Source organism: Toxorhynchites rutilus, chromosome 3 (genome assembly GCF_029784135.1).
Source record: "Toxorhynchites rutilus septentrionalis strain SRP chromosome 3, ASM2978413v1, whole genome shotgun sequence".
Taxonomy (NCBI): domain Eukaryota; kingdom Metazoa; phylum Arthropoda; class Insecta; order Diptera; family Culicidae; genus Toxorhynchites; species Toxorhynchites rutilus.
The window spans coordinates 139,578,839-139,591,668 of NC_073746.1; the positions used below are offsets into that span (position 1 = coordinate 139,578,839).

At 42.5% G+C, this 12,830-nt stretch overlaps 2 protein-coding genes across 2 annotated transcripts; both read right to left on the reverse strand.

Moving 5' to 3' along the window:
• Window positions 1-307: 307 nt before the first annotated feature.
• LOC129773524 (uncharacterized) lies at window positions 308-5,791 on the reverse strand. The gene is made up of 4 exons (XM_055777138.1): window positions 5,592-5,791; window positions 5,470-5,536; window positions 405-5,415; window positions 308-361 (listed from the first exon to the last, which is right to left on the reverse strand). Exons 3-4 carry the CDS (start codon window positions 5,289-5,291, stop codon window positions 308-310), a joined length of 4,941 nt encoding a protein of 1,646 aa, XP_055633113.1. The 5' UTR covers window positions 5,292-5,415; window positions 5,470-5,536; window positions 5,592-5,791.
• A 5,336-nt stretch (window positions 5,792-11,127) lies between these two features.
• Window positions 11,128-12,086, reverse strand: LOC129780133 (uncharacterized). The gene is made up of 2 exons (XM_055788102.1): window positions 11,974-12,086; window positions 11,128-11,904 (listed from the first exon to the last, which is right to left on the reverse strand). The coding sequence occupies exons 1-2, from the start codon at window positions 12,010-12,012 to the stop codon at window positions 11,239-11,241; spliced, it is 705 nt and encodes a 234-aa protein (XP_055644077.1). The 5' UTR covers window positions 12,013-12,086; the 3' UTR covers window positions 11,128-11,238.
• Between the last annotated feature and the right edge of the window lie 744 nt (window positions 12,087-12,830).

A 12,830-nucleotide genomic window follows, 5' to 3' on the forward strand; every position in this document is an offset into this window, starting at 1 on the left:
ACCGTCAGGGGTCCAAAAAAATCCAAACCAATATACGTAAACGGTCGTACAAACGACGCAATCCTTGCGAGAGGCAACGGTGCCATACGTGGAATATTCGGTTGGCTCTTGTGAACTCGACACCACTGGCATGCTTTCGCTACTTTTCTGACTGCCGACCGGAGTGCTGATACATGATAATGCTGCCGAACCTCGTTCACTACTGTTTCTGAGTTACCGTGATGATATCTACGATGATAGTTATCTAAAACCAAATATGTCAGCGGATGATTGCTCGGTAGAATTATGGGGTATTTGGTATCCTTCTCTACATTTGGTGCCGCTCCGATTCTGCCATCCACTCGAAGAATACCTTGCTCATCTAAAGTGGGGCAAAGTTGATACAGAGAACTGTTTTTTCCTACGCCTGTTTTTTCGTAGATCGGCTTTGTCCTATTGCGTATCAGCACCATCATCTCATCCGGATATCTTTGCCACTGTGCCTCACGGATTAAAAGGTTTTCCGCTTTTTGGAGCTCTTCGGATGTCAATGGACCTGCTAAACGTTCTTTTCCAACAATATTTTGTTTCAAATTTCCTATGAATCGGTATACATAGGCTACAGCACGAATGGCTCTGGTTAGTTTAGAGAAACGTTCCATTTCGACCAAGCGTTCGGGAATCGGATTTGCTTTATGAGCATAACAGGGACGTAACTCTTCGTCAGTTTGTTTGCTGGACAGGTTTTCTTTCGGCCATTCTGTTTCTGCCAGCCGTAGAAACGAGGGGCCCTTGAACCAAACACTGTTTGCAGACAGATCTGGTCCATTTCCCCACTTTGTCGCAAGGTCCGCCGGATTTTGCTTAGAGGGAACCCAACGCCAGTTCGTTACATCGGAGATGGTCAGCAATTCTCCGATTCTGCAGGCGACAAATTGTTTGTAGCGACGATGATCAGACCGTAGCCAGGCTAATACGGTAGCTGAGTCACTCCACAGGACTTTCCTGGTGATGGATAGTGTGTGGTTTTCGTTGATGAACTGTGCTAATCGACCCCCAAGAACTGCGGCCAAAAGCTCTAACCGTGGTACTGATTGGGTCTTCAAGGGGGTAACCTTTGTCTTCGCCGCAACCAGTATGCATTCCGGTAATCCGTCAGGGTTCAGAGTTCGGAAATACGCCGCCGCACAATACGCAGATTCACTGGCGTCCACGAATATGTGGAGTTGTAGATCCCTGTAGCGCTGATGAGTTGCGCCTGGGAAGTAGCAGCGAGGTATTTTCAGGTCACGAACGTCGACTAACAGGTTGATCCATTTTTTCCACCTTTGGTGTAGCTCATTCTTCACTTTTTCATCCCAATGTGTTCCAGATCTCCACACCTCTTGCAGTAAGATCTTCCCGTGTACTACAAACAGACTTAGCAGACCTAGCGGATCGAAAAGCGACATCAAACATCTTAGCAGCTGTCTTTTCGTAGGACTTTCATTGCTGTTGAGCAAGTCAACAATTTCCTGCTTCATCTCGGTTGCGAAACTGAAGGTATCTTCTTGTGTTGACCACAGGAGACCAAGAACTCGTTCGGGGTCATTGTGTTTATCCGCCGCAAACGATTTATCTTCCCCGAGGTTTGTTTCACCCAAACCTTCCAAAACCGCGTTGTTATTGGACAGCCAGTTCCTCAGCTCGAAGCCACCTTGCTCATGGACGAGGCGCATTTCCCGTGATACTTTAATAGCGTCTTCCACGGACTCGTAGCTCTCCAGAGAGTCGTCCACGTAGTGGTTCTTCACTATACCTTCAACAGCTCGCGGATACAGTTCTTTGAATTCTGCGGCGTTCTTGTTTTTGATGAATTGCGCTGATGCCGGTGAGCACGTGGAGCCAAAGGTCGCTACATCCATGAGGAACACATCGGGAGTCTCGGAGGGATTATTGCGCCAAAGAAATCTTTGAGAGTTGCGATCTTCCTTCCGTATGAGAATTTGATGGAACATTTCTCTTATGTCAGCCGAAACGGCTACGTTGAACTGGCGGAAGCGTACGAGTACACCGGGAAGTGATATCAGCTGATCTGGGCCCTTTAATAGAACGGAATTGAGAGAAATTCCGTTTACGGCCACTCTAGCATCCCAAATCATGCGTACCTTTGTGGGCTTCCGAGGGTTCACTACAGCTCCTAGTGGCAAATACCATACCCGTCGCAAGTCTGCGCTGTTCAGTTCTTTTTCGGTTGCTCGATGGGCGTAGCCTTTGGATTGGTAGTCTTCCAATTGTCGTTGTAAAACCTGCTTCAGATCTGGATTACGATGCATTCTTCTCTCCAAGCATTCAAGTCGACGTAGAGCCATATTATAGCTATCCGGCAATTCTATATGGTCGAACTTCCAAAGTAGGCCGGTTTCAAAATGACTGCCTACTCGAACTGTAGTATCCTGCAACAATTGTTGAGCACGTTCATCGGATTTCGACAATAGTGGAGTCCCAGGTAAAACTCCGACTTCATCCATGGTAACGAATTCCTTGACGATGTCATGAAGAGCTTGATCTGACTCACATCCGCAAGCATGGCAATTGACAGATAATTTTTGACCGTTGCTTGCTCTGCCTCCGTAGATACACCAACCAAGTCTCGTTTTTGTGGCGATTGGCTCTTGTCTGGATCCTTCGCGAATTTTCAGTGGAACCATCAAGTTCAAGTTGTTGACTCCAATTAGAAGTTTTGGAACAGCTTTTGAATAGCTTATGACAGGTATTCCTTTAAGATGAGTATACTGCTTCGAGAGATATTCATACGATAGTGACTGCGTGGGTAGCGACAATTCTTTAACCGTTTGAACCTCCTCCAAAGTAAATTTCCTTCCTCCAGTTGAAGAAACGGCCAGTGATATCAACTGCGATTCTTTCTCCACTCTGGTTACGTTGGCAGTCCACAATAGGCATAGAGGCATCGTTACACCATCTACGCCAAGCTCCCTAGCTAAACTATCTTCGATTAGTGTCAAGGATGAACCATCGTCTAAGAACGCGAAGGTGTCCACAGCTCCTTTGGGTCCATGTAATGTGACAGGTATTATCCTGAAAAGTAGTGTCTGTTTCACTAATCGATGTGAATGATTTTCTGCAGTATTTACTAAGGCCTTTACATCTGAACTACTACGCGATGAATGTAGAAGTGGATGATGGCGGAACTCACATCCGTTTATTCCGCAGTTGGACGGTTTTCTACAACTTCTTCTGCCGTGAGCGTTCAAACAGTTTCGACACAGTCCACCGGATTGCACATACTTCCAACGGTCCGCGACAGAAAGGGATGTGAAGGTTGAACAGTTCTGGATCCGATGACCGGTATCTTTACAAGCTGGACATGGCCTGGCCTCCTCTCGGTTGGTAAACGACGGGATACTAGCACTGTCTTCCATATCACCTTGATGCGTGTTCATATTTCCTTTTGTGTGCATAGTATTCTTCACGATTGCACCTGATTTCACACTGCTGTTGGCATATACGGTCACTTTGCTCACAGCTTTCACTACACTCGACATAAAATATCCAAAGGTTTTAAGATTAACTTCAGGGAATCCCTGAAGATACGAACCCCACTCCATTTGAAGATGAGGGGGAAGTTTGGCGACGAGTTCCGCGAGAAGAGAGGGGTTTGACAGATGTGTGCTTTGACCGGCGACTTCTAAATGATCGCATAGAGTTTGAATAGACATTCCAAAGTCAATGATGGTTTGGAATCTTTCCATTTTAGGCGGAGGCGTTGCTCGCACCTTTTCCAGGAGGGCTGATATTAGTAGTTCAGGCCGACCGTAAAGCAACTGAAGCGTCTCCATGATATGGGGGACGGATTCAGGAAGGAGCAAACGGCTTTGAACAGCTTCGTATGCGGCGCCCTTCAGGCTACGTTGAAGGCGGCAAATGTTTTCAGCGCTTGAGAACCCACAAGTTAATGTTGTGTTTATAAAGCTACTCATAAAAACTGGCCAATCAGCTGGATTTCCAGAAAATAGGGGTAAATCCCGCGGCATGACTTGCCTGGCGGCTAACTGCGAGGGGGTAGGGGCAAAGGTGGCTAAATTCATGTTAAACAATGGCGATTGCGAGGGTGACAAAGCAATACTACCGAATTGTTTCATTAGATGTTCAATGTTCACATCGTTGATGTTTGGTGGTATATTCGTTTGCATCGGATTATTATCTGACCTACCTGGTGGCACAGGGAAAGATACTTCTCTTGGTAAAGATGCGAGGTGAGTTTGTGGTACAGTTGTGATAAACGGGTTCACCGCTGGAACCGGTGGTGGAGGAGCCAACTCGGGTCCAAGGGCTGCAGGAGCTGATGCGAATGTGGTTGGGGGCGGCAATGCTGACTCCGGTTCACGAGCTCTCACGAATACTGGCATTATTGCTGGCGAATCGGTTGATACACGTTCAGGATCAGGTGAATTAATCAGTAGCGCAGGAACGTTGGTCGCTTCCAAGGTGGGATGCTGCTCGATGAGTTGCACAGGTCCTGGGGTAGATTGTGCCAGAGGAACTGTTTCTGCTATTCTGTTGAAAACAGCATGTCTTGTTGGTTGTTCATACTGTTTCGGATCTGTTTCCGATTTTCCAAATTCCGGCACGAAGATCATTGAGGGAGGCGCAGAACGTTGCTTAGGCAGCGATGGACGTTCCAAGGGACTCTGATGTATATCGTTAACCGGTAGCTGCTGCTGGTGCGGAATATGACTGCTTACTGCAACGGCGTTCACGTATGTGGGAGGCACTGGCGGCATTGGAGTGGCGTCCTTCGATGTAGGAACCTCTGCTTCCTCCTCCTGCTCTGCACATTTACTCACCCAAGTTGCGATACGAGAAAGCCTACTCTGCTTGCTAGTCCGGCTACGCTTGCTCAGGACACTACCGTGTTCGTCTTCAGGCTCCAGATGAGACTCGAGCAATTTATATTTTTCTTCGACGAACTTGGTTTCGATGGCTTGGAGCTTCTCCAGCTTCTCAAGCTGTAAATTTACTTTTGCTGATTTATTAGACATTCGCGATCTTCGGGACGTAGATGCGATACTCTCTCGGCAGTCCACATGGCATTTAGTGCATGACCATGATCGATCCTTGATCGAACCGGAAACGCCAGCACACGAGAAATGCCACCATAACTGACAACCATCACACTGCACCATACTTTCATCGCCGTTCCGGCGGTCGCACTGTACGCAATCTGTCCGATTCTCGTCGAGCGTTTGTGCGTCTTGCAATGTATAGTCGCAGGGCTTCTCTGGAATCACTTTCTTTGGAGTTTGATTCATATCGACGAGGTCAACTGCGGTCGATTTTTCAAAAGAATGTTGCGGTAGTTAGGTTAGGCGCGATCCTTTGTTCGATTTCGTCGAGCAAATTACGAAATTCCGTTTAGTTGTAATGTAGCTTTTGCTATAATTTTATTAAATTAGTTTTGATTCATATAAATTCTTGAGCTATACTCACAAAAATCGGTTGCATGGATGGAACAGCGCCCTATCCTAACCTTAATATAGGCATTCACACGCGGAATCTGTATGTATATTTTTACGTTAGGTTAAGTTTCATCGTATCAATGTGCTACTTACAACTTTTATGCCTATATAACTTTAGTATAGACTTAAGTTTTACTAGCTGTAAGTCTCAATAGTTTTACTTTAGAAATATAAGTTTTAATATAGTTCACTCTTTTAATTCACTACATGTGCTTGTGGCTTTTAGAATGCGAATGAAACTTGTATGATGTGCTGTTCCGTTATTTCGTACCGTTTGGACTGTCACTTTGACAACTTCCATGACAGCCCGCCTCAATCGTTACAGAATCGTTACCAGCAGAGCTGCCAGTACCAACAGAAGCTGTTACAAAGATCATATATCAACAGTGAACGATTGTCGTCGTACTGTTCCCCCCAGGCAGTTCCGTGAGAGTTGAAGTCTCCCAAGATCAATCGTGGCTCAGGAAGGAGTGAGCACATGTCAACAAGTTGCTTGCGGCTAACCGCAGCTCTCGGAGGCCAATACAAGCTGACAATACAGAGGTCTTTTCCTCTGATGTTTGCATGACAAGCAACAGCTTCAATCCCAGCGTTGTTATTGTTGATTATGATTTGATTTTTCAACCAATTTCAGCTCAAAACTCAACATTCTCGATTATAGAATCAAATTGGAAACTTTTGCTTGATCCAGCGAGTGTCTCTGTAAAATCATTCGTTTTTCACTCAAATAGCAATCATTGAGCTCCGATTGCGGCTGTAAAATATAGGTAGATAGTTGAAATCGAGTTGTTTCCTGTGCACTATTTCAATGACATTTTCTTGTTTCTAGTATGAAACGATCTAAGCCAACGCATAAGACCATATTAACGCAAGTTATTGGTGGGCGGGAAAGTGGATTCATGTGCACTTGAATGCTGACAAGGAAAAGAGTACAAGGGAAAATAAAATCATACATACACGCAGATTCAATGTATTGTGACTCACTTATTGTTTTGTTTCGTGCGATCTTTCCAAAGGAGCATTCATTCATTGAATGTTGTTTTCCACTCTTTGTTTTGTTATGTTCACTATCAGTCCCGAATGAAGATGGTCGGGGAGTGTAAAATGATTCATCGTGCAATCTCACGATTGATTGCTGCATTCTTTTCGCCATGATTATTCCAAGCAGGTACAAGAGTGATGTATAATTAGGTGTGGAGAAATGAGTGAATGAACTTTTTCATACTTGGTTGTGACTCAAACCATATCCATAAAACTAATTATTGAAACGGTATGTAACCGAAAAACCCTCAATTTGTGAAGTGGTCGTTTGAAAGATCAAGGATAATCTATTGTATAGTATAGGTACAAAATAATAAAAATACAATGTCACAATCATTCCAATTCTCGATGTGTATTCAGATCGCCAGAATTTGAAGAAGGAATCACTTTGTCGTTGAATTTATTCTACATGCTTGTGGATTTTCTGTTCCGAAAAGTTTGAAAAAAAACAGGTGAATGACCCCGAAACAAATCCATTGATTACTAAGAACAAAAGTAAACTAGTGACACTGATAAAAAATCGAATGAATGACACTGAGACAAAAGACCTACTTCCTTTCTGTATCGAATATGTATTATATTTACTACATTATTACGTTTTCTCGCATTTCTCGCAAATAATAGTGAAATGAAAGTGTGTCTGATGACGATATTTTTTTATAATGACGAGTTTTTGTAAATGTTGTGTGTTGTGAAATTTATAGCCAAATGGTTAAGTAAGTGTCGTGTTTCAAGTAATCGAATAACTTAAGAATCTCCATTCAAATTTTAAGATTGCACAACTGCCTTCTGCAAATTTTCGCGAATTTGACGATTGTTTCGAGTTAAATATGATTAGCTAATAGGCGCACCTTGTTCCATAGATCTGCCTTGAGCTCACCGAGTAGTTTGATAGTTTGGCAATGACAGCTAAATTTGCAACACATCTTGACTCGCGGATCATATCCTCTTGGTCGGGGCCTGGCTCAAACTACACGCTATTTACTAATACTAACGCGAGGACCTTCATAGCATACCGAATAACTGCCTAAGTTCGTTGGTTTGAGTTCACGGTGGATAGACCATAAACCAGGGATTTCCAAAGATATCGACCCCTTGGGGATCACTATTCATTAGACGCGTCAGTGAGAATAACTATTGACTAGAATAATTCATCAGTCACCCTCGCTCTCAACGCCAGTCAATTCATTTTCTAGTCAATTCACTTTCTGTTAAGGTGAAGGTGGAACCTAGACATAAATGGCTGCCACAATGGCGCTCATTTCTTTCGTCTCCCTCCCTCACCCCTCGCCCGAAAATCAATAATTTTGCGAAACAGTGTGGAGAAAATGATCGTCCTCGCACACTTCCCATCAAGTAATATCAACCAAACTCTAATCGATTACTCACAAGATATTAAATTTTCATCTGCTGTCGCAATGTATAGGGAAAAATGTCGGAAAACTCAAGCTAGTGCTCTGAAAGTTAAATTATCATTTTTCAATTTTCGGCAATGGTTTTGTTTGTATTGGTGAAAGCATCGTTATTTTTTCGATACTGATGTCAGACAACATTATAGAAACAGCTATAAAAACCACTCACTAAAATGTTATTCCTGAGTCATAGCGTTTCATGTCATGAAAATCAAAAGAATAAAATTGTGTTGATATCAATACAATTATTATTTTTAATGGGTCTATAATGTAAGTTTTAGCAACTTTTACATTGGTGAAACAAATTGTATTGCAGAGCTCGGAACACTGGCACGGCTGCCTATGCTTTCAAAAACAGTAAAAACAGGAAAAGTATTACATTCGATCAAAATGCCTCAGCCAACGAAGGGAAGGGTTAGGGCTCTCCAACGTGAATATGTGAAAACAATACGATCAACGAAGGAAAATATCAATGAATTATCAACATCGAGTTACTATGCGGAAAAACTTGTTAGTACCAAAAGAGCCCCAATTCGCATGTGTTATAAATTTGCTCATGTTACTCTCGCGTATAATCAGAATTTTACTTCTTATGCAAATGCACCTTCTATATATATTTATATTTGCAATTGTTCATCGGAACATATCGTTCATACATTTTACTTTAGTGTTGAATTGTTATTTTTTTTTTCAAATGTATTCAAAGACTCATGTCAATGAAGCGCCAAACAGTCTGATAAGTGAATTGATCTATTTGCGTGTGTTTTGCTCTTCTCTCACAAACATTATTATCCCATTTTTACACGTGGTTTTACCTATACTACTACAATGGCTTCCTTCCACCTTCACCTTGACGGCGACTACCGAAGTAGTCCTAGTCGAAGCGAAGCTACTGAGTGTAGAGTCGGTCTTCATTTTCCACCTTCGAAGATTTCGGGCCCTGATTACGAGGGTAATTTGAAAAGTCCTAGCAAAGTCAGAAAGATGGCATTACTGGCGCATATCGAGGTTATGTTTAGTTAAAGTGGCCGTACACTGTTTGTCCAGAGATTAAATATTTGACACTTTTTGACAGATAAAATTTGGTTTGATATTTTTACAAACACTATTTTGTTTGCCACTCTTCAATTATTGACAATAGCAAACAATGTCAAACATCGAACATGGAAAAAATTGAATGGAATATTTACGGTAACCTAACCATGCACCGACAGGTTTGACAAACAGACCGAAAAAATATTTTGGGCATCCAATAACTGAATATTTGCTTGTCGTGTTTTGTGTCGAATATATATGATCAGTACACGTTGATCAAATTTTATCTGTAAAAAGGAGCACCAAAAAATTAAAAAATGTAAAAATAAGCACCCTGAGTAACATTTCTTGGCAGAACACACACATCAAGTTTCAGCCTGATAGGTCTTATTGTGTTTGGCATTCTTTTGAATCGGAGAAGTCGATTGATTTTGTTTCCATCACGGCAACGGACCAACTCAGTAGTTGTGGTCGCACAATTAATGGACATAGGATTCCAACTCATTCCACATCCGCCTATTCTCCTGTCTTGGCTCCTTCGGACTGTTATTTGTTCCCTAGTTTGAGGAAATGGCTGTCGGCGAAAAGATTTTATTCAAACGAGAAGATGATTGCTAAAACGATTGACTATTTTCAGACTTAGACAAATTCTATTATTTGGAACGGATAAAAAAAACTGCTGCTAAAGTCTGCTTCATTTAATATTGGAACAAATTCTTTTGCTCATTATGGCGCTCCTAGTGGACGGATTTGGAAACTTTTTTCACCCACGTGTCGGGAAATTCATTACCTTTCACCATGTATTTATGTCATAACACCAAACGATAGCATTTTGTAAACAACCACCATGGAAGCCGAACGGAGAGATAAAATTGTGCACAGTTTTCTTGAAAATCCATTGTTGTCGGCATCTAAGCTAGCTAAACAGCTTAAAATGCCCAGAAATACCGTATGGCGTGTTATCAAGCAGTACAAGGAAACATTGACGACGGCTCGGAAACCGCATTCGAAGCGTCGGAGTGGAACTGTCGACCGGAAACTGCGTGGGAAAGTCATCAAGGCCGTCAAGAGGAATCCCAATCTTTCAGACCGCGATTTGGCCAATAAGTTCCAGGCCGCTCACAGTACGGTGCGACGAATTCGTCTCCGGGAAGGAATAAGCCGAGCCAGCAAACAGCCAAATCGGACGCTGAAGCAGAACAATGTGGCCAGAATCCGTGCTCGAAAGCTGTACGACCAAGTGCTGACCAAGTTCGACGGATGTATTCTGATGGACGATGAGACCTACGTGAAGGCGGACTTTGGGCAAATCCCAGGTCAAAAATTTTATTTGGCGACGGCTCGGGGGGATGTACCTGCAAAATTTAAGTTCGTGTTTGCGGATAAATTCGCCCGCAAGTACATGATTTGGCAGGGGATATGCAGTTGTGGACAAAAAACCAAAGTCTTTCTCACTGACAAGACAATGACATCAGAAGTCTACAAAAAAGAGTGCCTACAGAAACGGATTCTGCCGTTTATTCGTGCCCACGACCGTCCAGTAATGTTTTGGCCGGACCTCGCAAGCTGCCATTACAGCAAAACGGTTATGGAATGGTACGCAACGAACGGGGTCAGCGTAATACCGAAGGACCTCAACCCCCCAAACTGCCCCCAGTTCCGGCCGATAGAGAAATACTGGGCAATCACGAAGCGGAGGCTTAAGGCAAAGGGAAAACTTGTTAAGAACATGACTCAAATGAAGAACTGGTGGAATCAAATCGCCAAAACGGTGGACGAAAAGGGTGTGCGCCGCCTAATGTGCCGTATTACGGGAAAAGTACGAGAATTTCTTCGAAACAGCAATGAATAATTTTTTTAATTTTTTTTATGAAAGAGTAAAGAAAATGCTACATTTGTATGAAAAACAAATTATGAATTCGTTAATAAATGACTGAACTACACGCAATTGTTTGTGTTCCAATATTAAATGAAGCAGACTTTAAACGAAGTGTTTAAGCCTAAAAGGTTTACCCAAAAGAATTAAGTAAGTTTTATTCTTGCACGAACTTTTGAAACGGCTCTCGTAAGATGAAAAGGGCTCTAACTCAAAGTCGTAAATAGAACCCAGGGCAAAAAAATATTGATTTTTTATAGCACTGTTTAATCGATGTGAACAAACTGTATTTATTAGAATAATTTTCACTCAAATGTAGTCTCGATAACAGAAGAAAAGCATGTCAGAATACATCTTAAAAAATTGTAAGCACTCTTCAGTTATACTTTTTCTGCTCTTCCAGACATCTCTTAGTTTCATCCTTCAGTTGATCGATCTGGCGTTTGCGTAGATTGACCCTGCTGGTGAGACATCCAGAGTAGCCCGGCAGTTTAGCTGCTAAGTCTTGCTCGAATTGCAAAACTATTTCCTCAAACTCGGGAACGGAACCGCCAACATCGAACTTCAACTGACTGATGGCCTCAACGATGGCCTGTGGGTTGTTGATGATGTTCCTTCTCAGGAAGACTTCGAGTAAGCCGAATTTCTTGATTTCTTCTTCATCGCCCTGGAAACGGCTGTAGATACTGGCGACCACATCGGCAATCGAATCGTCCAGCTGACGAGTGCATTCGCTGAAATCATTTCCTACCCAACTCATGATACCCTCGAGCATCGGGATGTTACTTTCCCAGCACCAGTCATCGACTTCTACGCCGTAGGACATCGCTTCAACCTCCTCTTCCAGGATATTCACCAGCGAAGACGTTTTGATTTCGAACACGCTGTGATAGAAATTGCTCAATGTGATTGAAGTATTCTGCTTTGCATCGGATATCCTGACAATGGCCGAATCTTGAGCATTTTGAAAGTCGGGAATAGCGGCACGAAGTTGGTCCAGTGCCTTCAGAGAGGATTGGCGCTTTTCGGTCAAATCGGCGCTCTACGGAACAATTATACAGAACAATCCTAAATATTGAATGAAACTTAAATGAAAATTAAATCTACTTACTGCAAGGGCCACGAGAAGGAAAGCAAATAGAATTTTCATTTTGAGTGACGGCAAATCCTATGTGCTGAAGATAATCGTTCACTCGAATGATACGATGGGCTGTTTCTCGAATCGTTTTATACTGTTTTGGCGAAAGAAGCCGATTACATAAAATGAAAAATCACAAATCCTATACGCTTATCAGTCGTTTCTTATTGATACGCATAAGGCTCGTCACCTGGTTTTGACATCAATATATAACGCTGCCTTGTGTATAGGATATACCAATGAATTTGAAAAAAACAACATTCGTTTTTTTTTTAATTTTTTAATTTTTTTCATTTCAAGCGGTCAAAGTTGCTTTGACCAAATATTAAATACCAGCAAAAGAAAGATTTTTATTTCATTTCAGTGAATCCCGACGCAACGTTTTTGAGTTCCTTGAGTTCCAGCCCAACATATTCTTCGAGAAACGTCTCCGAGCGGTGGACCTCTGGACAGACCATTCTCAATGCTGGAATTTCCTATGGCTCTTCTTTCATCGAACAACTCTTCACCCGGAAGCGATATGATTAAATTCGTTCTTCTAAAAAATCTTCCCGATATCGCGAAAAGACGCTTGCTAGACTTATTCAATACCCTACTAGAAAACAATATTGTGCCACCCGAATGGAGACAGGTAAAAGTGATAGCAATTCAAAAGCCTGACAAGCCAGCGTCTGACCATAACTCATACCGTCCGATTGCTATGCTCTCGTGCATTAGAAAATTGCTGGAGAAAATGATCCTTCGAAGACTCGATCAATGGATCGAGACAAATAATTTGCTATCAAGTACACAATTTGGGTTTCGCAAGAGCAAAGGAACAAACGATTGTC

Bases quoted from the DNA above. Each gene is read 5' to 3' on its own strand.
- LOC129773524 (XM_055777138.1), bottom strand. From the start codon at position 5,291: ATGAATCAAACTCCAAAGAAAGTGATTCCAGAGAAGCCCTGCGACTAT. The intron at 362-404 runs GTAGGAAAAAAC...GCCCCACTTTAG, and splicing joins CGATCTACGAAAAAACAGGC to ATGAGCAAGGTATTCTTCGA.
- LOC129780133 (XM_055788102.1), bottom strand. From the start codon at position 12,012: ATGAAAATTCTATTTGCTTTCCTTCTCGTGGCCCTTGCA. The intron at 11,905-11,973 runs GTAAGTAGATTT...ATTGTTCCGTAG, and splicing joins TCCTTCTCGTGGCCCTTGCA to AGCGCCGATTTGACCGAAAA.